The sequence below is a fragment of the Stylophora pistillata genome, chromosome 6 (assembly GCF_964205215.1).
Source record: "Stylophora pistillata chromosome 6, jaStyPist1.2, whole genome shotgun sequence".
Classification (NCBI taxonomy): Eukaryota; Metazoa; Cnidaria; class Anthozoa; order Scleractinia; family Pocilloporidae; genus Stylophora; species Stylophora pistillata.
The window spans coordinates 33,762,518-33,789,890 of record NC_142524.1 but is presented as its reverse complement, the minus strand read 5'-3'; the positions used below and the strand labels follow the sequence as shown (position 1 = coordinate 33,789,890).

Sequence of the window (27,373 nt, the reverse complement as noted above, 5' to 3'; positions counted from 1 at the left end):
CTGAGACTGAAACTTTTCCCCTCGCGCAATGCTTCGTCATACGGCCGAGACAAACATAGCGAGCAACAGAGTTTGTTATATATGTGCGTGTTAAAACACATGAAAGGACTCCAAACGACACTTCCCTCTGATTGGGCAGAAAAACACAAAGATTTTCTGGCACCAATCAGATGCCAGAACGTCTGCGACCGTTTGGAACTAGTCTTGTAAGACAATGTCCCCGGAGGCTCTTATGCCCTTAACTTGAAATCGCCTCACTGCCCCTGGGCCTCCGAGGATGTTGATATGGCGGAGGGCGACTTGAATGTGGATAGCATAATAATCCGCTTGTTAGAAGGTTAAAATCTTTGCAGTCTTTTCTGATTCCTTCACCTCGTAAAGGTGAGATATAACCTTTATCTTTATTTTCTCAGCTCGCGGAAGACCGGGAAAGAGTATTCAACTAGCAGAATCTGAAGTTCGTGGACTGTGTCTCAAGTCCAAGGAAATCTTTTTGAACCAACCCATTCTGCTGGAGTTAGAGGCTCCTCTCAAAATATGCGGTAAGTAGGCTATGGTGAACCGCTGAAGCCCTTTGCAATTTAATCAAGTGTTACAGGACGTCTTTATCTAAGAACCAGATCCGCAGTCTTAGGAATGCCGAGTTGGAACGCGTAGCGTAGATTTTTTCATTTCATATTCCCGTATTACACGTCAGGTCAGTAGCTGGCCGACTGTTCACCGCTTCTCCAGGCTAATTTCTTTAATGTTAGATTACTTTACTCAAAAATCTAATATCAGTTTGTTTCTAGAAGGTCGGGGTTGTGATTGACGGAGTAATGATCGCCGAGTTGCCTGTGCTGAAATCGTCTCGTTGACCTTAGTCCCAAACTAACATTTTTTTGCAATTCTAAAACCTCTGATTTGCTTCGAGGAATTTTCAAACCGGGAGAATATTCTGAGAAAGACTTGAAATAAATAATTCTTACTTTCTGATCTTGAACATGCAAAAGCGTAGCGGAGTATTCGTGTTCGTTATGTGCTTTCGAGTCTGACGAGAACTTGAGATCAACAAACGCGAACGAACTTATCAAGGTACGCTTTGGTCTTGTTCACTTAAAAGTAACCGAGTTGATATTCTTCTGGAGTTGAACAGATATACCATGATTTTTTTCTACCTGAATTATAAATATTCCCGATTATTCTTGTAGGTCGTGAACTGGATATTTTGTTTGGGAGTTCCCGAGTTTAAGTTTGATCCATTAATTTGACATGATCTCGTTTATTTTGTTTCTTTGGTATGTAGTTTTCTACAATAACTCTCGATGAACTCGTGTTTTCACTGCTAAATCGCTGATCGTTCGAATGAGCGAGTTGATACCGAGGCGCAATGAAATAGCTGTCATGGAACGATTGAAGTTAATTCAGAAATCAAGGCGTTCGTAGATTAGGAATTAATGCCTTGGGGTATGAAAATTTTAAAAGTTTCCTACGAAGAACTACAGATCATAAATTTCGTGAGGAACAAAAATTGAATCGTGGGAGTAGGCTTTTAATTAAAAGGAAGAGATCAAAATTGTAAAAAAAAAAACGTTGCTATTGTCATCAAGTTCTTGTAACCTTGCGAGAGTTCTTTGCTAAATGCAAATAAGTTTTACTGTAGCGACTAATTGTGCGGAGGTTGTAGTAGATATGGCTTTGTGATGGTAATGATGGGTCGGTAAGACTTCTGTGCAGTTTGATATTGCGTTAAGGAACATAACTATGAGATATACTTATCTTCCTTTTTCAAATTCCGTGATAAGAATTGGTTTTCCCTTAAAATCTCTTTTCGATTCGAGCTGTTCAGGGTCTGTCTTAAACAGGCTAAAAAAGAAAACTATTGTTTGCTGTACGAAAGCATGTCTTCACTTGAAGATAACATACTAGTTGCCGGACATCAGAATTTCATTTATATCAAAATCTGTGGTAACATTTCATTTTCCATCACCTTTTCATGGTACCTGCAAGCTACTGAGCTCTCCAAATAAATTCGTTCAGAATCACAGAATTGCCAGAACCTGCTTTGGACAGGTCCATATTTTATCTTTACATGTAGTTGTATTGTTCAACATTCTGAAGAGAGATAAAATCATCTGTGGTGCAGAATTTTATGGGCATATGCTTTGTTCTTAGTCCCAAAAGTACATCAAGAAAGACACTTTAAAATCAGTTGTAATGTATTGTCATTGGTGGTTTTAAAGTTTGTGAAGCTCTTAATGAAAGATTGGGATCAACATCACTGTCTGCATGTTTAACCCAAACAGAAGTACATGCTTTTGAACCTTTAGATGTTTATGATACAGGTAAAATATTTTTCATTTGCATATGTGGTTTTTAGTGAACATTGAGTTTGTTATGTTAGGTGTGTTTGTGTGAATAATTCTGGTCAGCATTCAAAATTCTGGAATGAAAATTGGTACATGGATAGTTTCATGCAAAAAATTTAAGTAACTATAAGAAAAGCCATTAAGCATTTCATTATTCATCTTTTCCTGTGATATTAGGGTCTGCTACTACATGTACATGTATCAGTGTACCCCTCACAGAGGGCTTTAGTAGACGTGTTACTTGATTTAGAATTTATTGGACATTGAGAAGCATTTCTTGACACAGATGAAATGCACAAAGAGCACCAGATGTGTCTTAGTTTGTTTTACTTCATGTCATGACATCTCCTTGAAAATAACTTGGATCATCAGCATGTTTTGTCTAATTATTTTTTTTATTCTTTTGTTTTGCAGGTGACATTCATGGACACTACCCAGATCTTTTAACATTATTTGAATGTGGAGGTTTTCCTCCTGAGGCAAACTACCTGTTTTTGGGTAATTATGTGGACAGAGGAAAGCAGTCCCTGGAAACCATCTGTCTTTTGTTAGCTTATAAGATCAAATATCCTGAAAACTTCTTTCTGTTGCGAGGAAACCACGAGTGTGCGAGCGTGAACAGATTATACGGCTTCTATGATGAATGTAAGTATGGGCAAAGCAAATAGGTTATAAATCAATTTCATTATCAGAGTTATTCTTCTGCAACAGAAATTTATAGTAGCAATTTTTGGATCATGTGAACTGATTATGTGTAGTTCAAGCCCTCAGGGAAATTAATGGGGCTAGATTTGTTGTACCACGTTTTGATGTTTCTTTGCCTTTCTGAAACCTCTTTTCCTTTAAATTTCCTTACAAATGGACCTTTCAATGGCAGTGCTGTTAATCGGAAGAAAGGTTCTGAAAAGAAGGATGAAAAAAGTTTTCTTAAAAGAGTCCTAATTTTTTAACAGAAGAATCACTTATTTTGATTTTGTACCTTGATTGGCTAAATGAAATTCCTTTGTGTCGTGTTTCACAGGCAAAAGACGCTATAACATCAAGTTGTGGAAAACATTCACAGACTGCTTTAACTGTTTACCAATTGCTGCTATAGTGGATGAAAAGATCTTCTGTTGCCACGGAGGTGATTGAGCATTATTCATAGTCATGCATGGTCATAAGTAGTCTCCAGTAAAAACTCTTGTCATCTTCAGTTGCAAATATCTGTTTCCCCAGAACACAAAACATGGTAAAATACTAAAATTTACTGTTTGATTTTTTTTTTTTTTTGGAAGCAATTTCTCAATCTTGTCTCAGACTCTTTGTTTCTTTGTTGTGGTTTATGTTCACATTTTTTTCTTTTACATTGCTTGCTTTCCTTATTTGTTTGTGCTGCAGGTCTTTCACCAGATTTACAGTCTATGGAACAGATAAGAAGAATCATGAGGCCCACAGATGTTCCAGACACTGGTGAGAAGCAAAGAGACTAATGTTAGAGAGAAAATAGACCTGGAAAGGGTGCTGGAAAAAATGTTGTCACTTATTCAAGAGTTAAATCTGCTTGTAAGATATGGAGCGACTTGACCCTTTAACCCCTAAAAGTGATAAACACAGGGCTTGACACTAACTTTTCAGCTTACTAGCCAAGTGACTAGTTATGTCTTAGATGTTACTACAATTTCACTCTGTTTACTAGGCAAACTGGCCGCTGGATATTGAAAACGACCAGCCAAACCTGAATTTCTACTAGTCTGTGGCTAGTTGGCTACCATTAGTGTTGAGCCCTGTAAACATCTAATTTCTCCCAACATTCCATGAATCAAAATGAAGGTTATGGGAATGAAGAATAGGATTGTAAACTCAAGACGCTCTTGATTGTTAGACAAATTCTCTTTGTAACCTCCATAGGAAATGTAAAGAGAACAGTATGGAGAACTGGAATACTGATGTTAGGTTATAAAGGGTTCATTTTTAACTTACCAGAAACATTACCAACACTTACTTGTGTAGAGGTGTTACTTCTCTCTTGGGTAACTTCAATGCTTTCTCTGACTGCTGATCTTTTTTTTTTTTTGCTGTACCCACAGGTCTTCTATGTGATCTACTTTGGTCAGACCCGGACAGAGACACTAATGGTTGGGGCGAAAATGATAGAGGAATTTCCTTTAAATTTGGAGCTGATGTAATCAGCAGATTCTTAAACCGTCATGACTTAGATCTCATTTGCAGAGGTCATCAGGTAAGGTTTGGAATTACACTCTACATATACATGGCAGTAAGTTGCACAATCTGAACAAAGTATAGTTTCTTTAAAAACTCAGCCCCTTTATTCAGTTATAAATTGTCTTCTGTTTCATAATTATGTATCAAATCTCATCTTTTTTTTTCATGGTCTCTAATCAGGTTGTGGAAGATGGTTATAAATTTTTTGTCAAAAGACACCTCGTCACATTGTTCTCAGCACCCAATTACTGTGGGGAATATGATAATGCAGGTGGAATGATGAGTGTCGATGAAACCCTTATGTGTTCCTTCCAGGTATAAAAAGCACACTCTTCTTTGTTACTTTGGCACATTATGCATTTCACACAGAAAGACGCACCAGCAGAGTTTCTTGTGCACCATTGAAGTCAAGAAAAGTGTCAATTGCATTTCATGCCTGTTACAAAAAAATTGAAATTAGTCATTCAGAGCTCCAAGCCAAACACTTAAAACGAAGTTGCCATTTTGACGGCCTAGCTTTGGTCACCAGAAATACTCTTTTAGTTGCCAGGAAAAAAAAAAACAAAAAAAGCAAACTTGCAATGTTCATTCCATTTATTACAACTCTGAAATCACTACTACCATGCAAAGTTTCACGACCTCAGATTTACTTTAGCGTTTACATTACATTTTATGAAATTAATTGTTCAATATCTTTTATCTTGCATGGACAGTGAAGTCATTTGGATTAGAATGTACTTAAATTTCACATATTTCTTTTCGTCAAGATTTTGATGCCATCAGAAAAGAAAGCCAAGTATACGAGGGATCACTTCAAGTATACGAGGGATCACTTCGAGGATCACGGCAAGACTATTTGGCTTCCCCGTTAATTCCTTTGACGATAGCTTTTTTTTCCGTGAAGCCATAATCCCAGACACTGTAGGCGGTGCGATGCAAACTTTAAGTTGAATAATAGAATTGTTCCCTTGTCGTTGTCGTTTTGTTTATTTCGTTTTTTGCTTTTGTCTATTGTTAATGCTTTGTTTTGTCTGGTTTTGCCTTTTGAGTTAAAAAAAAATAACTATATGTTAGCGTATAGATTAGTGTATTGTGGTGTAGTGTAACCTGATCAGCGCAATTTGGTGTATCTCTAAGCAATCTGATTGGCGCATCTTTTTTTTGGTGTATCTCAAGGCAATGTGATTGGCGCAATTTTTTGGTGTATCACAAACCAATCAGATTGTAGTAATTTTCGATGTCGCACCAATCAGAGCGTTCTTGCTAATCTGTGGTTCGACAGGTCTTCAAATTTCAGCGAATCAACGCGTGATTCGGGGAGAGCGGTTTGCGAATTAAGGATATGGATTAGTCCTGTTAGCAAAGCGGCGGTGTCAAGATCAAGTAGCGATCGTGGCGATTCTTCGTTCTACAGGAGCTTGAGTGGAACATGAGGAAAATTTTGAATCAAATATTGCATGAGATGATGATGGGAGTAACTTCAGAATACCCGGTCGGACTTTTATGAATGGATTGCTCCCGCAGTTGCGATGTCGAAAAATAATATTAGAAGAAAGGATATTAAAACCATTGGTACCGCATTTTAGCTTCCCAAATTCGAAGAATAATGAAATGATGTGGCCGTTAAACTAGTGCATCCTCAATTGCGCTCCCACGAAGTCGAAGGACGATATTCTACGAGAGGGCCGTTAAACTAGTGCTTCTGTAGTCCCGCGCTCACGAAGTGGAAGAATAATTAAAAGGAAGAGGCACTTGTGCTCCCGTAATTCCGCGCTTTGGAAGTCGAGGAATAATTGAAAGAAGGGGGCAGTTTAACAAGTGTTGACGCAGTCCTGCGCCTAGTTCAAGGTGTGTTTTAGTTCGTTTTCTCGACTGAGGGATATGTCGTTGCAATGTATGAGTTAGGGTGAATGCCTGATTGAATTAAAGTATTGACGATTTTGTCTGTTGTCTAGGCAGTTTCATGGCCTGATTTGAGTACGCGTCGTACACTGTCGGCGAGATTCGATTTAAATTTAGTGGTCCCTTCTAAGTGTTGAGTTATTTTTGTAGTTTCTTCAGATTGATATGCAATGCCAAGAGACTTCTTTTTATTGAACAACGATTTTTGTACGAAACATGCCGGCTGATTTTTCTTTTTGTTGTGGATGACAATTCTGTCTGATGGTTGAGGTTTGTTGACGCTCAATAATATGGTAAACAATCATCTTGGTGTGTTACTTTCGGATCGTATCTTTCGAACTTTGAATAGTTGAAGTGATACTATGCAAGTAAGCGGGGGTATTGTTTGGTTGCTTCTAGAGTGATAGAACACTGGACTGTTTTTTCCATCCATGGGGAAAGTGATCATGTGGAGTGTTTGACATCTGGCCGTGGATGATTAGCGGATGTCAGTTAGTATGATTTGAATTACCTGTGGTTATTTTGAAATTGACTTCGTTTGTTGCGAGTTAAACGTTTACATTTTGATTTTTGGATGTTTAAACGAAAATTTAGAATCAAATTGAAGTCTTAAACATTGTTAAGGTTGTGAAATAAAGCTGCCATTACTAGTGGTAATAGTGCTTATGTCCACGAGGGTCAATTTTAGGAGCAGTTTGTGAGATATGTTGGGTTGAATTATTGTGAGGGTCATGGATCCATCATCTAGAGCAACAGGTGCAAACACACTGACACAATGTAAATGGAATAGCTGCATCAGCTTTATCAGCAATAACCTGGGGTAGCTGTTGTCGAATGACATGAATATTATTAAAAAAATGAGTGAATAGTTCAGCTAAGTAAGCACTACAATGGGCAGAAAAAAAATATGAAGGTTCAGGTTTCTTTAAAAGAAGATTGTTTTTGCATGGTTATTAATGATAACAGAGGAAAAATATTTATTTCAGCAGTACAGACCAAATCATTGACTATACAATACTGATGTATATACAAAGGACTACTAAGGTCTTGGTGGTGTGCCATTTTCTTTCCAGTTTTCCTCTCAACTTTTTTGTTAAAATTAAATGTTATCCCTCCAGTGAAGAGTGACAGCGTCATAAACACTAATAGCATGAAAATCAATAAATGAACAAAATAGAATTGTAATGGTCAACAAGGACAGAGAAATCATCAGTGGTAGTTGAAAACAAGTCAGAGTTATTCATAAATATAAATATAGTAGAGTAGAATTTATTCATAAATATAAATATAGCAGTCAAGATTTAATATTTACCTAAATCATAATGAATGGAAATAAATGGGTAATGTTTTTTTTTTCTCACTTTGCTGTGTCATGCAGTATTTTCAATTTTTGAACAAAATTTTAACTTAAAAGCACACAAAAGAAACATAAGAATAATTACTCTAAATAATAATCACATAGCAGTCTTAGTCAAAGAAAAAAAATGTTTGTTGTTCCTTAAGTTAAACTTAAGAAGGGTTAATTGCCAGATTGCTCCATGTTCTTGATAGATGTGATTTACTCCTAAGGTTGAATAATGCATTAATGTCTTGGGACAGTATAGAGAACATGGATATTGATGTTAACGTGGAAAGGGTTAATCCTTCAAGCTAATGTTTGCTAGTTTGCTCATCTTTCTGTCAATGCTTCAAAAGACATTTTATGTTAAATATTAGCCAGATGGCCTTTTTTTTAATTCAACTTAGAAAAGCAATTTGTTTGATTCAGAAAGTAGTTAATGAGTGCACAACAAGTTAAACACTGCATGCCATATTGCTTGTTACAGTCTCCCTGGGTATCCCTGGAGAGAGAGGATACACAAGCTGCTGGATACACGTGGATGTGGATACGGTATACACATTTACCGCGCATGAGACTGAAACGATGTAAGTTTTTTCTCCTCTCCTGTCCCCCCTCCCCACGAATTTTTTGATGCATTATCTTTTGCAATAGGCCATTTTACAGTTGTGTACTTAGTTGCCAAGCCTTTGATTCAGAGTGAGGCTAAAGATGACCTTATTGTGGTAGAGACCTGTTTCTACTTAGCATGATAACAAAGTGATTTACATTTGAAAGGCAGCAAGGTTTGTGTCATAACAAGGTCATCTCTAGCCTCACTCCCATTCAAAGGCTTGGCAACCAAGCACAACTGTAAAATGGACTATTTCAAGTGTCGTAGACGGAATATCAAACACGCCGCTGGGTTCATTTGGCGATCCACGATTCATGCCTTCAGTGAGTGATTAAATTTCAAGTTCGAGATTTGTCGGGATTAATGAGGTTGGCAGGTTATTTTTTGTATCATTCTATGTTAAAACGTATTTTGTATACTGCTCCTCTACTCACAACGCACACGCCGTCAGCAAAAGGCTCAACGCAATTTTCATTGGAGCATTTCTCTTGGAAGAGCTAGTTTTGCTGGCTTTGGAAAAATGTGCGTAAAGCATTTGCATAAAGCATATTTGATCAATAGTTTAGTTATGTTGAGTTTCATTTTTTGGTTCGTGATAGAAAGAATTGCAGAAATAATTAAAAATGCGATAGCGAGTATAAATTTACATAGATTCTCTTCGACAATGTTGCAACGTATTAGAATTTTGGTGGATGTCATGGTTCATGAACAAAGAATAAATAATGTTGAGAATAAGGAGATTGAGGAGTTAAGTGTAAACAAATGGATTGTTAGGACTGAACGTACGCAGGGAGAGGTCATATCAATGTGCACAGGTATTAAAAGTGGAGAAGTCTTTGAGTCTATTGAAACTAACCAAATTTCATTTCATCCCTGTGATTCGTGTGAAATGTTGGTGGGGACTAATGATGAGAAGATTTCCTATTCCGCCAGAAACGGAAATTTGGATGATTACTTCAAAGGGGAGAGGTCGAGGTATTCGATTTTTAGTTTGAGAGGACGGAGTAGCGGTTTCCGAAGACGATTTAATTTAAGACATGGGGAGCCATCGAGGATCTCGAAAAATTTAAAGGTGTTGTTTCAGAAAAAGAAGAAAAGGTCTGTCTTAAAAAGACAGAGTTTGGGTCGTGTTCCAAAGTCGTCAGTACTTTACAACAGAAGTTTTATTCGAAATGAAGGTATTTTTTTGAAATACTTTTTGAAAAGGGTGAATTCGAAGGTGAAAAAAAATGTATATATGCCGAATAATCAAAAGGCTGGTAAGAGCCAATGCTACAAGGTTTTCAGAAACAGAGAGCATCATGCCTTACATAAAATAATTAGCATTTCTAATGACATCGAAACAAATCCTGGTCCAAGAAACAATGCTGGTTGTCAGAAGACAGTTAGAGGCAGTTTTCATCAAGGAAATATAAAATTGTTTGGTGCTAATGCTGGAAAACAATGTGCAGCAAATAGTATAGTTGCAGTTGTGTTTAATACAATTAGTAATTGCTTTGAACAAGAATGGGATAGTACAAAAATGGATAATATTCTTTATATTGGAAATGTTCTTTACTCAAATATTTATTCATTGATAGGCAAAGAGTTTTTGTTGTTAAGTGAACTACCCACTTTTTTATGTTTAGATGATGGAACATATCAGTTATTTTACAGTACGTATGAACATGGGTGGTGATGTCAATTTAACAGAAACAAGAGATTGTTATTTTTGTTTATTAGAAGCATTGAGGTTTCTCAAAATGGAGTTTGGTGCTTGCCTATTGACAATATTCTGTAATACTGTTGCTATATTGTTTTCTAGTAACAATTTAAAATTGTTTGATGGTCATTCGCGAGATTCATGCGGCAATGCATGTATCGAGGGAACATCTGTTTTACTTGAATTTTGTAGTGTAGAGGAATTAGTTTATTATTTACGAAACTTTTATACAGATAGTAGAGTTGTTCCATTTGATATAGTTGGTGTGAATGTTTCTCGACTAATGTCGGACAAGGTTGTTGAAGAATCTTATACCAGAGAGGAGCATCAAAATGATGTCAGATCAAGTAAGGTGGACATTGAAGTAAATGTTGTTCATGAGAAAGGGGCAGTAACAATAAATAATATTGGAGAGCCAAAGAGTTCTTTGAGGCTGAAAACAATGAGAGACAGAAATAAGTGTAAAAGGAAAAATGAAACAGAACATGATAGAAATGCAAGGTTAAAAGAAAGAAGAGTCAAATATACAGAAAGAAATAGAACATTAAAGAAACAGGCATTGGTAATACCAGAGGGACAAATTGTTACACCTTCTATTGAAGAGCTGTCTGAAAGAATTGTGGAGTCAGGAGAGGTGTCCATTGCAGGAACAGATTATCTGTGTGAGAAAAAGGTGACTGATTCAAATAATGTGAGAGAGACAAAGTGTTCTATAAAATTGCACGCAGTGAGAGAAAGAAATAAATATAAAAGGCAAAATGAAACAGAACATGACAAAATTGTAAGGTTAAAAGAAAGAAGAGACAAATATAAAGAAAGAAATAGAATGTTAAAGCAAGGAGATTTGACAATATCTGAAGAATGTGATGTGAAAGCTGTTATTGGAAGTGATAGAAATGCAAAGTTGGAGCAAATAAGTGAAAAGAACAAAGAAGGACAGATGGCATTCAATATTAATGGAACAAATGGTGTTGCAAGAAATAATCCTGATTGTCAGAAGACAGTTACAGGCAGTTTTCATCAAGGAAATATAAAATTGTTTGGTGCTAATGCTGGAAAACAATGTGCAGCAAATAGTGTAGTTGCAGTTGTGTTTAATACAATTAGTAATTGCTTTGAACAAGAATGGGATAGTACAAAAATGGATAATATTCTTTATATTGGAAATGTTCTTTACTCAAATATTTATTCATTGATAGGCAAAGAGTTTTTGTTGTTAAGTGAACTACCCACTTTTTTATGTTTAGATGATGGAACATATCAGTTATTTTACAGTATGAACATGGGTGGTGATGTCAATTTAACAGAAACAAAAGATTGTTATTTTTGTTTATTAGAAGCATTGAGGTTTCTCAAAATGGAGTTTGGTGCTTGCCTATTGACAATATTCTGTAATACTGTTGCTATATTGTTTTCTAGTAACAATTTAAAATTGTTTGATGGTCATTCACGAGATTCATGTGGCTGTGCATGTGTCAAGGGAACATCTGTTTTACTTGAATTTTGTAGTTTAGAAGAATTAGTTTATTATTTACAAAACTTTTATTTAGGTAGTAGAGTTGTTCCATTTGATATAGTTGGTGTGAATGTTTCTCAACTGATGTCAAAAGAGGTTGTTGAAGAATCTTATACCAGAGAGGAGCATCAAAATGATGTCAAATCAAATAAGATGGGCATTGAAGTAAATGTTATTCATGAGAAAGGGGCAGTAACAATAAATAATATTGGAGAGCCGAAGAGTTTTTTGAGACTGAAAACAATGAGAGAAAGAAATAAGTGTAAAAGACAAAGTGAACCAGAATATGATAGAAATACAAGGTTGAAAGAAAAAAGAGAGAAATATAAAGAAAGAATGCTGATGCAAGGAGGTTTGACATTATCTCAAGAATGTGTTGTGAAAGCTGTTATTGAGGAGATGCACCAAAATGGTAGTAAATCAGACAAGGTGTGGGTCAGTAGAAATGAAAAAGAGGTGAGGAGGTTGGATAATGTTGAAAAGAGGAGGTGTTCTTTGAGACTAAAAAGAATGAGAGAAAGACAGCAGCTTAAAACAAAAAATGAAAGACAGAGTGTAAGAAATGTGAGGGTAGAGAAAGTGAGAGAAAAAAAAAATGACAAAAGAATGCAGTTGAATCAAAGAAGGTTAGATGGACAGAGACAACTTGTACAGGCAACAGAGGGAAATAAAGGTGAAAACAGCAAAAAAGATGTTAAACAGAGATGTTTTTCAACAGTTGCAGATTTGGTTTCAAGATTCCATGATTTAATTGCAGAAGGACCAACTTATGTTTGTATTTGTTGTGATCAGTTGTGGTATAAACACAGTGTACGAAATTCCAAAGTAGTGATACAATTAAATAACAGTGCTACAACAAAATGTATTCCATTGTCATTAAAATCTAAATTAGATGGTGGTTGGATTTGCAACACATGTTTAGTAAACCTAAAGAGAAACAAGATTCCAAGGTGTGCAATAGTAAATGGAATGAAATTTCCTTTCAAACCACAACATCTTGATCTTAATGAGTTAGAGTGGAGATTAGTGGCACCTCGGTTGGTGTTTGAAAAATTGCATGCAGCACCAAATGGAAAGCAAATGAAAATTTCTGGAAATGTAGTTAATGTTCCAGCAAATGTTGTAAATACAGTTAATGTTTTACCCAGATCAAGTGAAGAAACAAGAACCATTAAAGTGCAACTTAAAAGAAAGTTGAAATATAAAAGCTATATTTTAGCTCAAAACATAAGGCCTGCAAAAGTGTTTGAAGCAGCAAGGTGGCTTACTGAAAATGGTTCTCTATTTAAACAGGAAAATATAGTCTTGAATAAGGAGTGGATGTCACTGCAAGAGAACAGTAATATTAATAAGAAAACAGAGACAAACTGGCATTTTGTAGAAGTTGATTTCAATGCACCTTCAACATCATATAATGATAGTTTTATTGATATAAGAACTGAATGTGTACAAGTTTCACCAAACTTCATTTATTTTTGTATGGAATGCATGCAGTCTTTTAATACATTGGACACTTTAGATGATCATATGACTAAGGTACATAAAGCTGGTTGCAGTGATGAGGACTATAATTGTTTACCATATCAATATAATGTTTTGTCTCAAAGTCAAAATGAAGAAAATGAACATTTGTATTTCTGTTGCATTTGTATCAACTATGAAAGACAACAAAAATGTATCAGGGAGCATATGTGTGTTGTGCACGATATTCCTTCAGAGGTGTGTGCAAGAGAATATTACTCATCAAGGGTGTTGATTGATGTTGTGAAAGTGTCCATTCATAGAATTGTTCATCCAAGAAGTGTTCTTTTGGTTGAGGTGCAGAAGAGTAGATATATGGCTACGAATAAAGTGAACATTTTGGTTTCAGTAGCAGTACCTCAAGTAATTTATATAGGGAGTTCTGAAAGTGACACAAATACAACTTGCAAACTTCCTGAGGCAAATGAATTTAAATTAGTAGAAAATGATAACTGGGATGAAAAGAATGAGTCTGAAGAATGTGCAGGTATATTAGATACCATAATTTATTAATATCACCAGATTTCATACAAGGTGAAGAAGGCAGTGAATCTATATTTTCATTTGCACCTGGTGAAGGTAACAAACCATTGAGTATTTTTAAAGATAAATATTGTGAAGAATTAGCTTATCCTGGATTATATTGTGGTGAAAGAAGGGTTGAAAATAGTGAAAGACATGTACCTGTATATTATAGTGATATATGTAAATCTGAACTTAGACGTTGTGATAGAAGAGCTAGTATGTGTATTGAAACTTTATTTTTCAAAGTGAAGAAACTACAAATGAAAATTCTGTTGGGCAGATGCCAAATTGCTCTCCGTAAACAGAAAACAAGGGGTAAAAGAATTACTGCAGGAGATTTAAAGAAGGATGGAGCTGTGGAAAAATTGTGTCGGTCAGATGATGGATATCGATTTTTGAGAGCACTTAGGGGTTCTCCTCCCTATTTTGAAAAGGCTAAGAAGGATTTATTTGCAATGATTAGACAGTTAGGGCCAGCAACACTTTTCTGCAGTTTTTCGGCAGCAGAAACCAAATGGAATCATCTTCTTAAAATTTTAGGGAAATTAGTAGATAAAAAAGATTATATTGATGAGGAATTAGATAATTTAATGTGGGAAGAAAAAACAAGACTTATTCAAAGTGACCCTGTTACTTATGCACGGCACTTTGATTATCAGTTTCAGCTGTTTTTTAGTAAAGTCCTCTCAAGTAATTTGTTGCCTTTAGGAAAAATTGAAGATTGGTTTTATAGAGTTGAATTTCAGCAACGTGGTTCTCCTCATGTTCATATGCTTTTGTGGATTAAAGGTGCACCTCGGTTTGGTGTGCATTCTGATCATGATGTTGTTAGTTTCATCGACCAGATCATAACATGTAGCAAAGAACCAAATGATCCTTCTTTATCAGCATTATTAGTTCGCCAATCTCACAGTCATTCACAAACATGTAAAAAGAAAAAGAAAATTGCTTGCAGGTTTAAGTTTCCACAGCCACCTATGCGGGAAACAAGTATTTTGTACCCACTACAAGAAAATGTTGTTGCATCTGAAAAATCTAAACTAAAGGGCGAATTTAGAAAACTATATGAAAAGCTCAATGATATGAAAGATGGTGAAAACGTGACTTTTGATGATTTACTTGTAAAACTGGGTGTTTCTGAAGAAGAATATATTCTTGCTATACGGTCATCATTGGTAGGACCAACTGTTTTTTTGAAGAGAAATCCAAATGAACTAAGAATTAACAATTACAATAAAGTATGCTTATTAGCTTGGAGAGCAAATATGGACATACAGTTTGTTTTAGATGTATATGCTTGTGCAATGTACATTGTTTCTTATATTTCTAAATCACAGCGTGGAATGAGTGAGCTTTTAAGAAATGCTTGTGAGGAAGCTAAAAGTGGTAATGTCACAGTCAAACAACAAGTTAGAGATATTGGTAACAAATTTCTTAATCAAAAAAAAAAAAAAAATTTTTTTCAGGTCTGATTTTCACTATTGCTCAAATAGTGCTTTGCTGCGAAGGATCGTTCTCATATACGTAAATTTCTTAATGCTGTTGAGATTTCAGCCCAAGAAGCTGTTTATTTGACTTTACAGCTTCCTTTAAGGCGATCTTCACGTGAAGTTCTATTTATTCCAGGTTGCCCTCCTGATGAAAGAATTCAACTTTTAAAATCAATTGATGAGATAAAAAAATTAGAAGATGATTCAATGGAAATAGAAACAGGTAGTCTTATTAAAAGATATGTAGACAGGCCATATAGTTTAGAGAATATAAGTTTAGCTGATTGGGCTGCATGGTATGATGGTGAGAACAAAATTGGTCAAAACATTACTAGGAAATTTGTTAAAGGAGATTCTGATGGTTTGTTGTTGGAAACACAGGATGAAGATAATTTTGAAGACGATTTAGAGAACTGTGAAATTGAGTGTAATAAATTGAGAAAGTCAACTGAAAGTATGAAAAAGCGTGCAAAGTGTAGAATAATAAGAAGTGTGTGGTTTAATAAAGAAAAAAATGCGGAGAAATATTATAGAGAATTGTTGTTTCTTTTCACTCCATGGAGAGATGAAAGTGGTGATATTGACAGTTTCCATCCATTTGATCAAAGATGTCAAGAATTACGAAGACAAATAAATTTACAACTGGCACAATGCAGTAAATGGTTTGAACCCGGGGGTAACATGTGAAGGTGTAGTCTGATCGTCCGGGTGAGTGTAGTCCTGAGAAGGACTGTTGTCGGTGGCAGTGACTGACGTTTCGACAACCTGTGCGGAAGTCATCATCAGAGTCAAGTGAATGATTGTTGTCAGTAGAATGTTCTTATTCCAGTTCGTGTGAAATGATCGGTTGGTTTTGCCGTGATGTTATTGGCTGTAAGACTCAAGTGACGTAAGTCGTTCGTGATTGGTCTGTTTCGGTCTGTCGGTAAAGCTAGGTTGTTCTTTTTCGGTTGTTTGTGATGTTTATGTCGTGAATGAGTCGTTTGTATGGGGCGGGTAGTTGTTGACATCTGTTTAGGGGAGTCTGTTCTAAGTTAGTAAACCAGCTTTCCAGAGTCAGTCGTTGAAAATAGTCAGTGCTGTAGGTTAGGCATTGCGCAGAGTCCCAGTCAATGTTGTGGTTGGTAAGTCGATGGTGTTCAGCAATGTGATTGCTGACATCACCTTTCCTCGTCGCCCGTCTGTGTTCAGTCAGTCTTGTTGTGAGGTTTCTGCCAGTCTCACCGATGTAGGAGGCTTGGCAGTCAGAACAATTGATCTTATAAATCGTTCCCTGTCTGTTCCTCGGTTCGTCTTTGTCTTTAACGTTGGTTAGTAACTGACGTAGTGTGGTGATGGGTTACCGACAGACCGAAACAGACCAATCACGAACGACTTACGTCACTTGAGTCTTACAGCCAATAACATCACGGCAAAACCAACCGATCATTTCACACGAACTGGAATAAGAACATTCTACTGACAACAATCATTCACTTGACTCTGATGATGACTTCCGCACAGGTTGTCGAAACGTCGGTCACTGCCACCGACAACAGTCCTTCTCAGGACTACACTCACCCGGACGATCAGACTACACCTTCACAACTGGCACAATATTGTCCCTATAGTTCTCAGATTGAAGAAGCAATGTTTGAAATGAGAGAACCAGACAATGATGACAATGAGATGTGGGATTCAATAGCACCAAATACACAGCACACAGAATTAAGCGATGGTTTTGGTACAACTATGATGAATACCAGTAATCAGGGTGACCAGTTAAATGATAGTTTGCAAAATTACGACCTCTCTGATGATCTTGGAATTCCATCTTCTTTGGCTGTGGAGAATGATACAAGCTGTAATGAAATGTGTGATGATGAGTATCGAGAGATTGTGCGGTCCTTGAATGATGAACAGCTGATATTTTTCTATCATATTGTGCATCGATTAAAAACAAGTGATGCTCCTTTTTATTACTTTCTTAGTGGAGGTGGTGGGGTTGGAAAATCGCATGTAACAAAAGCACTTTATCAGGCAGCACTTAAATGTTTGAATAGAATCGCAGGAGATGATTTTCATCATATAAAGGCGCTTCTCATTGCACCAACAGGAAAGGCAGCATATAATATTCAAGGTTCAACGATCCACAGTGCTATGAATGTACCAGCTAATCGTTCTTTGAAGGATTACCAAAAATTAGATGCAAGTAGATTAAATTCATTACGAAATAAGTTTGGAAAGTTAAAGTTAATCTTCATTGCTGAAATTTCTATGGTTGGAAACTCAATGTTTAATCTTCAATTGAACAAACGGTTGCAAGAAATTAAAGGTGTGGATATTGACTTTGGGGGTGTTAGCATAATTGCTGTTGGAGATCATTTTCAACTAGAACCAGTGTTTGATGGCTATGTTTTTGAAACCCTAAAAGATTCATATTGTTCATTAGGAACAAAGTTATGGAAGATGCATTTTAGTATGTATGAACTTTGTCAAATTATGAGACAAAGAGACAATCATTTATTTGCTGAAATTCTCAACAGATTGCATGAAGGTAAACATACAGAAGAGGATATTAAAATTCTTAAGACTCGATTGATTTCAGACAATGATACAAATTATCCTTACCATGTTCCTCATCTTTTCTATCGACACAAGAAAGTGGAAGATTTCAACAGAAAAGTATATAATTCCTCTTGTGAACAAAAATTTCATATTAAAGCACTTGATTCTGTTATTGGTGCGGAATCCGAGCAAATGAGGGTAGCTTTGCTTTCTAAGATTCCAAGTGATCCAAGAAAAACAATGCAACTGATTTCAGAGCTATGTATTGCAGTAAATCAAAGAACTGAAATTGCCACCAATGTCAGAATTGATGATGGATTGACCAATGGAGCAGGTAATGTGATCAGATATGTTCAGCTCTACAATCCACCGCATCCTGAGGGAATAATCTGGGTCAAGTTTGACCATGATCACATAGGAAGAAAAACAAGGAATGAAAATGCTCAGTTGTATTTACATAGTATTGATTCTTGTTGGACCCCAATCATGCCTGTTATGCTTCAATTTCGTGTGGGTAGATCAAGTGTTTCAAAAATACTGAGGAAACAATTCCCATTAAGACCATCAGCGGCAAAAACCATCCACCGGGCACAAGGAGACACAGAAAGAGAAATAGTGGTTAATCTTGAAACTAGGTGAAGAATTCCACATGTTCACTATGTAGCATTAAGTAGAGTAACAAGTTTAGAAGGTCTCCATGTAACAAATTTGAATGAAGATAAAATTTGTGTAAGCTATAAAGTGCAAGAAGAGATGGAAAGATTAAGGACAAGTGCATCTCTGAAACCATGTCTGCAGACATTGATTACATTAGATGAAAATTTTTTGAAATTAGTTTTTTTAAATGTAAGATCGTTGCATAAACACTACTTAGATGTGAAAAGGTATATCCAGCTTTATTCACCACATGTTGCATTTTTTGCTGAAACAAGACTTAGTATATTTGATTTAAGTGAAGAATTTGAAATAAAAAATTATGTTCTGTACAGAAATGATGAAAGAGTGGATCATTATCAACGACCATACCATGGCAGTTGTGTTTATTCTTGTCTTGGATATGTGCCTGGCTATCCAAAATGCCATATTGTTTTTGGTGTAGAAATAACTGTCACAATAATGGCAGATTTACCATCTCTCATAATTGCTGGTATTTATAGACCACCGAGTGTGCCTTTAAGGCAACTTTATGAAGCTCTAAGGTACTGTTACACTGATATTTTGTGTGTTAAAGAATTTCACATAATTTTTGGTGATTTTAATGTAAATTGGTTGAACAAACAAGATGCCTCTGGTTTATATAGTCTTATGGTTTCAGATTTCGGTTATCATCAGGTGGTAAATGAGGTGACTACTTGCAATGGAACTCTGATTGATCATATTTACACCAACATGAAATCACAAAAAATGTTTCATGGAGGTGTATTGGAAACATATTTTAGTGACCACAAAGGTATTTGGATTGCAATTGAAATCAAGAATAAATTGTGTTTGTCAGTTTTGTAAAAATTGAAAAACAAAACCAACAACAATTTGGGTATGTTCTAACATAATTGTATGTAGAATTTGTGCGTCAGAAAGTTGTAATGTTACAAATAGTTGAAGAGAGTTTAATCTATTGTTACATGAAATAAAAGTATAGTAGAGTTCTTTGTTTGTTGGTTAATTTCATAGTCAAAGGTGGCAAAACATTAGAAATTATCTATTAGCTAACAACTATTCACTGAAGTGGAGAGCTATTTGTTGAGTTGCAAAACAGCCACAGAGATATTCATGATTACAAATATACACAGTAAGGTGAACAGTTTAATTATAAACCAAAACAGACAAGTGATATAGCAGAAAGAGATGATTTAAACTCATCTAAAACTGCCATGAGCACATTATTGTTTGGCACAAATCCTACACGCACTTTTTGGATGTGGATAGCAAAGGGTAGTCTGTTTGAGTAAGCATTAAACTGATCATGCCTTCAATGCTATTTTCTGTTTTATACTAATAGTAATGTACTATGTCATTGGTGATTATCAAAAGAGTAGTTATAATTTGCATTTTGAAATATAAGTTAAAGTACACAATAGAGAAGTTAAGGTAAGGTTTTGCTTTTTTTTTTGTTTTTTTTTTTGTCTGGTTTTACCTGTTGTTTCATTTTGTTTGTTTTCCTTTTTCTTTGTGTTCTTTTTTGATATGTTTGTGCCTTGTGTATACGTATGTGTGTATACGTATGTGTGTGTACATATATTGTGTGTGTACATATATTGTGTGTGTACATATAATGTGTGTGTACATATAATGTGTGACAGATAATTTACTGTTGGCCAAGTGATAGACCAGAGGTGTTAGTTGATAGCCAGTAATCTCTGGGTTATCTGTTGGTAACTTGTTAGCAACAATATGTATTGTCCAAACTTCACCAGATTGATAGATGTAGTATTCATTCACAATTATCAAACATGTAACAATACCATAACATAACTTTTTAAGATAATTTATGCACTATTGTTTGATTCCTTCAAGGGTAAAAAGTGACAGTGAGCCAAGCTATTTATCTGAGAAGATGAAAGCCACATGAATGACTATAATGTTTTTGGATGGTAAGTAATATATTTAGTAGCTTGCAGAGCAGAAGTAAGTTTGGCAAGTAATTGCAAAGTATTTTCTCAGTAAAAAGTATAGGTGCCATCTTTGATTTTTATGACAGCTGAAAACTAGCCAGGGAGAAAAATAGGTTTTTACTAAGGTGTGTAATGGTCAAAAAGAAAGAAAGTGAAAGAAGAGGTACAATGAAAGTTACACCTGTTCAAGATTATTGTTGTTTTGGCAAATTCAGTTTCCTGAACTCATTTTGACTGGTTACCCAGTCAATTGAAAATGTAGTGACAAAATTCCATTTTGTTAGATGATGCTAGTACAAGAAATCTAAGCAACAGGGCCTGAAACTTATTAAATACTGACTTTGCATAGTTCTACATGGCTTCACTGATCTCACAAAGGATCATTCAGTAAGAAATTGTGCTGCAAATGAAAGTTACATGCACTCTCAGTGGTTACATATAGTATATGTGGATATTTTAGGAATAGTGTACTACTTTTCCAAACCTTGTAAAGACAGGAAAAAATACAAGCAGTAAGCCAAATGTAAGATCATGGTACATGTTCAACAAAAGAACAAGGCATTTATTATTCCACAGGCCTCTAATTTGGTAGTATATTGCCTTTTAGTTTTCCAAATTTATACATTTTATGGTACAACTGACCATGGTATGGATCAATTATATCTGTGTGAAAGACAAAAACATCACATTAAATTTTGTTGCTCAGCCTTCTGTCAGAATTTTGGCCTGCTCTACAGTGTGATATCATGACATTTTTTTTTGTGTTTTTGCAATTTAACAACCTTATTTGGTAAAGTGACAGTTGTAGTGGAATAATATATATATAACTGTATCACTTAATAAGTACAAAACAGTAAAATCCATACTTTGTTGTAAACGTTACTTAATGAGTTTGCTAAGAAGATTGATTTAACCTATTGCACTCTAGCATCTGTATAGTTTCATATTCCCCTTGTTCTTATCTTCACATTTCTCAAGGTGCTAACAAGAAGAATTTCTTTAAAAATCAGAAGTTTGTTGAATTTAAGATCATTCCCTTTATCCTTGTGTTTTTAATGCTTGATCCAAAGGTGGTACTGGGGGAAAAATTACATGCTCATTAATGTTAAGTAGGGGTGGATCCAGGAGTTTCTGAAAGGGGGGTTATATACTATTGAAGTAGCCTTCAACACCAATGGTGTGGAAGGCGAGTGACAGCTGTGTGCCTCTGGTGCGAGCTCTTAAGGGGGTCCAGTGGAAGTGAAACAACTTTGTAAAAAACAATTTCATATATTATTTTAGAATCAAATAGAATAACAAGAAACAAATGTTACTCAAAGGGGGGTTGCAACCCCCTCAACCCCATCCCTGCATCTGCTTGTGTTAAGACTTCAAGGGTTTACTCAATTTTCTTGCACTGAATTTCTAAACATTTTTTCTTTTGTTTCAGTGATAACAAAGATTCTATTGATTGGTCATAGCTTTAAAGTAACAGTTCAAGTTGATTGATTTTTTTGAAGTTACAAGTAGATAAATGAACCAGAGAATTTATAATATCACAAGGTTAAATATTTACGACTCTCTGATATGTGAGATCAAGTAAACAAGTACATGACATTTGTGACAATTATATGAAGTGATAAAACAGAACTTAGTGGGTGACACGTACTAGATAGCTTTTTTTAGTGACATGAAAAGAGAACATGATCAACACAAAAGTGTTCAAACATCAACTTGATCTGATGTGAAACAAGAAAAAGATTTCTGGTCAAAAAAATGCATTAGTTACGAGTCGACATTGAATCAAAAAATGTTTGGAAGAGTTAAAGTAACGATGCATTGTTGCAAATAATAATGTGTTCATATGATAATAGAACATGCATTTCTGTGACACTGTTGTTTATAAATTTCAATACACTGTTATTAGGTTAATTGTAATAGAACTTGACAACACTTTAACATCGTATGTTAGATTGTTTTACACGTTATTAAACTTTTGATGTTAAGCAAGTGCTTTTATACGAACTACAATAAAACACTACATAAAATACAACTTTCTTTTATTCATTTTCGAAACAGCAAAATAGTGCAATTAAAGTGGTCACCTATCGCAAAATGCCTGTCACAAAAAATGTTATGAAACTCGGATATAAAGTTATACAGGAAAAATATAGACAATAATATTTATATTTTCTGTTCCAAAAAGAAATTTAAAAAGAACCGGCCGCCCGCCTGCCTAAGCGGGAAGCTTTCTTGTAATTGGCGAATCATGTTAGTAACCATGGCGACACCAATATCCTCACACGTGAAAGAGAAGGATAGTATCTTCGCTGCGCGCGATGAGGATATGAATTTTTAGTAAAAGGAAAAATCCTGGCATTTCATCAGTATCTATATAATAAATAACGATACTACAAAAGTTAGTGCAAAGCGATCTTCTTCTGCTATCTCGTTCGAAGCCAGAATGTCGCTGCTTTCTCGAAACAATCCGATCTCAGAATACTATGTTGAACTGGGTAATTTCGTGTCAATTTCAGACGAGAGCTTTGAAGACTTTTTGAAGGGCTCCTGTAACCTCTCTCGCCAGTTCAGATTACTTCGATCTCAATGCCATGCACTGATAGAGTATAAATTATAATTAGCTGATGGAAGAAAATGACTTAGTAGAAATAAGACCATACTATGTGTAAGTGATTAATAATCATGAAAATGAGACGAACAAATTGTACGAGAGTCACGAATAAAATTCTGAAAATTCCATATTTAAATTACATGTCAGTCTCAATATCTCAATAAAGTTGAATGAAATGTTGACGCATTTGAGAGATAACAAAGTACTGATTGAAATTTTACGCATGTGAAAGAAATGATTAATGATTCTAATAACGGCTGATAGACTGAGACAAATGCGAGGCGGGCACGAAGTGCGACTCGCGCGCGAGGAGAAAAGAAGAGATAAATTTGAAAATGCTCCTCCCCTTACGCGCGATTCACGCTTACCTCTCCGCTGCCTGTGCAGCTGACAAAAGCAAAACGCAAAAATAATTCAGTACTTCCCAAGCCTGAGTGGCTGTTACAGTTTTTTCAAGAATAAATGCTTGTGCGAGGCACGCCTGACGGGGTCAGTTTTTGGCCAGTAGCTCGCCAATTTTCCGAGCACAATTTATAACAAATGATACAAAAAATGTTACTCGTACTTTAAGAAAATAAATTGACTTATTCATAGAGATTTTCTGAAAAAAAAAAAAAAAAAAAACCAAGAAACAAACAAAAACAAAAAGGATGAATTTAGAATTTGTGGACGCAAAGATTAATTAATTGGGCTTAGCAAAGAAACCGTACGACCTTGCACGCACAATTCCATTGAAAACCATAACAGAAACTGACCGTTGGCTCGTCCAATACTGACGCTGGACGGGTTGACTTTCTTGTCCTAACTCGCTGTCTTTCCCTACATTTTGTTTCTACATGAATATATTTAATTATATGTTGTGGAATTTGAACTCATGGCCTCTCTCTTTCCAGGCTACTTAGCCAGTCCCCTACGCCACATCCGCATACATATTCACCATCAGAAGAAAATCTTGTGATTCATCTTTGAATAAGAAGTTAAAATACGGGTTAAATAAATAAAATGCTTGTAAAAAGAAAAGTATAGGAAAAAGCATTGTAAAATTTTCCTGCAAAAGAACCATTACCCCCTGATTTATGAATTAATACAAAAAGTCCATTCCCAGCCTTTCATTTACTATTATTCCAGTTCAGTGCCCCACACCCACTTTGATTTACTCCAATCAGTTCCCCTCAGTTGTGAAAATAAACAAAACAACCAATAAAAATAATCTATCGAGAAAATGTCTATCAATATCTTTCGACCAATGAATTGAAAGGAAAGAACCCTTCAAATTTACCTGATTGGTGGAAAAACACTATAAATACTGCACCCATTCGCGTAAGAAGTCCTCGCACACCCACTTTCATGCGGAGCCGATGCTATTGTGGAAAAGCTGATAAGCGAAAATGGGTAAGTAATGATAAAATCAGCACAGTTTATCGTAAGTACAACTAGTTACAATTAATTACAAACCTTGATGAGCTGAATACAAAATTGGTGGCTAATAACGTATGTTTGTGAAAAGGAAAACGTCACACAAACTGCGCAATTAGTTTTCTCACTCGAGTTTCTCTCATTTTCCTCACAATATACGCTTGCAGTTAAAAATATAGCAACAGTCTTAATTGTCTTCAAATGTTGCAGTGGTCGAAATGGTTGTTTCCGTACTTTGCAAACAAAAAAATGCGTTTTTTTTTAGTCAATTGAGTTGTTACGTCATTGATAACGTTACGCATTTTTTGTTCATTCAAAGAATTCAACGTTAAATCAGAACCGGAAAACAATAAAGGTAAGATCATTTTCTTTGTTTAATCTTCTTTTCCTTTTCTTTGCGTGATACAAAACGAATAACAGTACAAATTTGTGAAAAAAAATTTTTTTTTTGATTGGCAAACTTGAAAGAATTATTGTTTTTAAGTGGCCTTTTGCATTGTAGGTCTTTTCACAGAATTCAACGCCATCCCCTCTTTATATTTTCGGTGTGTCAATGCAACTATTTATATATCCATGCCAAATTTGTTGTTCTCACAATTCGACCAAAAAAAACAGTTGACGATAACAGCGTTGTTTCCAGAACACGTTTCGGAAACGCGTTTGCAAAGGCAATAGTAATTCAAGTGACCACCACTGTGTCACGAGGATGAAATTAAAAGAAAAAAAGGCTTAGAAAAGTACGTAGCGATAAATTCGAAGAATCCAAACTAGATTACATCACTATCCAGTCGAACGTAATTGTTTCCACAACATAATAAACAATGTCACTTACAGATGTTTGTGATCTTTGCGACTTTCTAAAATACAAAAAAAGAATATTTACGTTTAACGAAGTCTTATTCTTGTGTTTTTCCTTTGAGAGAGTGGCTAATGAGTATACGCACTCAATTTTTTTTACTGTTTTCAGCCAGTCACTTTGAGCATATGGCAAACCTTCGAGGGCCAATTTTTTTTTTCCGTGACATTAAGTTAACTACACTTTCCAAGAAAAACTTTGGTTAAATATTGAAATACACCCGAGTTATTCACGACTGAATTATTAAGCCCGCCAAATTGTGAAGCCCTTTACAACATGTCAACATAAATGACTCCCCGAGAGTTTGTTGCAGCAAAACATCTTGCACCATGAATTTCAAATGCGTAAACATCTGATTTCAGTGGCACTCAAAGACAATTGCTGTCGTTCTTCGTTTTATACTAGAATGTCAATAGAGTAACAAAAAACAAATAAGAGTCCATGTCAGGAAAAGGAGGCGTGGCTGTAAGCACAATAAGTAAACAAATTCGGCGCCAATGCCGCAAGAATCTTATCGAAACAAATGAAGGCACATGGTTTGAACACACTTCGTTACTCGCAGTTTATAAGCAACAACTGACTTTTGCCGCGGAGTGTCTAAGGCGGTTTTGAATGAAGTTAAAAAAAAAAAGGAACCGTTGTCATCAAAATTTCCCCTCGTTGGAAATCAACTAAAGGTCTGCCACGCCTATCGTTACATTGTTTTAAACTAGAATGTCAATGAAGTAACAAAAAACAAATAAGAGTCCATGTCCATTAGCGATCGAAACTGAGTTTTTCAGTGTTGACATACTTTGACATGTTCACCCAAAGGTGTGAAAACTTTAACGCTAAAATTGTGCCTTCCTCTTGTTTAAAAAACTTTCTGACGACTTTCTCCGTCGCGTATTTCACTGAACACGCTAATAAAATATGTAGCAGAAACAGTCAATTCGAGGGCTGACCGTTGTAGAAGATAGTGGCGAACTTCGTGACGGCTGCTTACACCTAAAACTATGCCGGATGAAAAGAGTAGTGCTTACCCTTCAGAGCTTTTCATAACATTAACCTCCATTGGTTCACATTACTAATGGTCCAGAAGGCATAAATTCATGTTGCTACCTGACAAAACTCATTTACGCTGGATTGTGAAATTGTTCCTCCAACACGCGAACAGCGGTAAATTAATGCGCATGCTTGTCACACACGAGTGACTTATTGCGTGAGTAATTCTGAACAAAGATATTTCTGACGATGGAGCTTGAATCAATAAGTATGCTCTTCATTTTTCACGCTTTGCATAAGCACAAACTCTATTTAGTTCTCCACCTGGTCCCTACAAATAACAGCCGAAAATAAATTGTAAAAAGATGTTCTGTCCATTCATCAATAAAATTCCTCGATTGAAACCTGAATCACGTGTTAGACGTACAAAATCTGCCTGCCATTGGGTTGAATATCAAGACTGACACAGTTGAAGATAAAATAAAAATAGTGCAAACAAACATTGAAGAGGAATTATATAAATAGCTAATAGTCCATTTTACAGTTGTGTGCTTGGTTGCCAAGCCTTTGAATGGGAGTGAGGCTAGAGATGACCTTGTTATGATACAAACCTTGCTGTCTTTCAAATGTAAATAATTTTGTTATCATGCTAAGTAGATACAGGTCTCTATCACAACAAGGTCATCTTTAGCCTCACTCTGAATCAAAGGCTTGACAACTAAGTACACAACTGTAAAATGGCCTATTAAGGCACTGGAAGAAGTACATACACAATATTTTGGGCCAAGAATAGACATTATCACTCAACTTCCAATCATTGTTGTCTGTTTGACAGTTAATTGGTTTCCTTTTATTGAAACAGAAAAGTAAATATTTCAGAAATGGATAGTTCACTTTGAACTAAAAACAAAAACAACTTCAAATGGAAAACTAGCTGCAAAGCTAGGACAAAACACTGAACCCAGGTCAACTGACCCCCTCTTTAATTCACTAGAAATCATGAATTGAAGCTAACAATAACAACCTAACGATACAAAACTACGATATAATAATACACTCACCTCTTAATTCCAAAATGGCGGAAGATGGTCAATCTGCTTAATACCACGACTCTACCATAGTCCAAACTCGTTTTACCACAATTGCTAGTTCTCCTATGCTCATAAAACAAGTGGCAAATGAGAAC

The 27,373-nt window shown here is 35.6% G+C and overlaps 3 protein-coding genes and 1 long non-coding RNA gene across 9 annotated transcripts; 3 read left to right on the top strand and 1 right to left on the bottom strand.

Moving 5' to 3' along the window:
* Positions 1–183: 183 nt before the first annotated feature.
* On the top strand, positions 184–22,352 carry LOC148729538 (serine/threonine-protein phosphatase PP1-beta catalytic subunit-like). 6 transcript variants are annotated; one of them, XM_088726158.1, is made up of 13 exons: positions 184–337; positions 414–542; positions 2,286–2,324; positions 2,763–2,993; positions 3,370–3,474; positions 3,729–3,800; positions 4,418–4,569; positions 4,734–4,868; positions 5,321–6,401; positions 6,615–6,946; positions 8,282–8,381; positions 20,223–20,299; positions 21,750–22,352. In XM_088726158.1, exons 1-9 carry the CDS (start codon positions 286–288, stop codon positions 5,423–5,425), a joined length of 1,020 nt encoding a protein of 339 aa, XP_088582284.1. In that variant the 5' UTR covers positions 184–285; the 3' UTR covers positions 5,426–6,401; positions 6,615–6,946; positions 8,282–8,381; positions 20,223–20,299; positions 21,750–22,352. The 6 variants fall into 6 exon arrangements, with proteins under 6 accessions (XP_088582284.1, XP_088582282.1, XP_088582280.1 ...); XM_088726156.1 differs by having other exon boundaries at positions 2,223–2,324; positions 6,855–6,946; XM_088726154.1 differs by having other exon boundaries at positions 2,223–2,324.
* LOC148729540 (uncharacterized) lies at positions 8,391–13,659 on the top strand. The gene is made up of 2 exons (XM_088726143.1): positions 8,391–8,775; positions 11,357–13,659. Exon 2 carries the CDS (start codon positions 11,386–11,388, stop codon positions 13,657–13,659), a length of 2,274 nt encoding a protein of 757 aa, XP_088582269.1. The 5' UTR covers positions 8,391–8,775; positions 11,357–11,385.
* Positions 13,890–18,347, top strand: LOC148729539 (uncharacterized). Its single transcript, XM_088725162.1, has 3 exons — positions 13,890–15,093; positions 15,298–15,823; positions 16,772–18,347. Exons 1-3 carry the CDS (start codon positions 13,890–13,892, stop codon positions 18,345–18,347), a joined length of 3,306 nt encoding a protein of 1,101 aa, XP_088581288.1.
* Positions 22,343–26,377, bottom strand: LOC148729537 (uncharacterized). Its single transcript, XR_015989118.1, has 4 exons — positions 26,226–26,377; positions 25,180–25,204; positions 24,211–24,306; positions 22,343–23,894 (listed from the first exon to the last, which is right to left on the bottom strand). It is a non-coding gene; the product is annotated as an uncharacterized LOC148729537 (long non-coding RNA).
* Between the last annotated feature and the right edge of the window lie 996 nt (positions 26,378–27,373).

Coding starts and splice junctions, on each gene's coding strand:
- LOC148729538 (XM_088726157.1), top strand. CDS start 286: ATGGCGGAGGGCGACTTGAATGTGGATAGCATAATAATCCGCTTGTTA. Junction 3,475..3,728: donor GATCTTCTGTTGCCACGGAG/GTGATTGAGCAT, acceptor TTTGTGCTGCAG/GTCTTTCACCAGATTTACAG. Junction 4,570..4,733: donor TCATTTGCAGAGGTCATCAG/GTAAGGTTTGGA, acceptor GTCTCTAATCAG/GTTGTGGAAGATGGTTATAA.
- LOC148729540 (XM_088726143.1), top strand. CDS start 11,386: ATGAACATGGGTGGTGATGTCAATTTAACAGAAACAAAAGATTGTTAT.
- LOC148729539 (XM_088725162.1), top strand. CDS start 13,890: ATGTGTATTGAAACTTTATTTTTCAAAGTGAAGAAACTACAAATGAAA. Junction 15,094..15,297: donor ACAACAAGTTAGAGATATTG/GTAACAAATTTC, acceptor TATTTATTCCAG/GTTGCCCTCCTGATGAAAGA. Junction 15,824..16,771: donor CTGGCACAATGCAGTAAATG/GTTTGAACCCGG, acceptor TTGTCCCTATAG/TTCTCAGATTGAAGAAGCAA.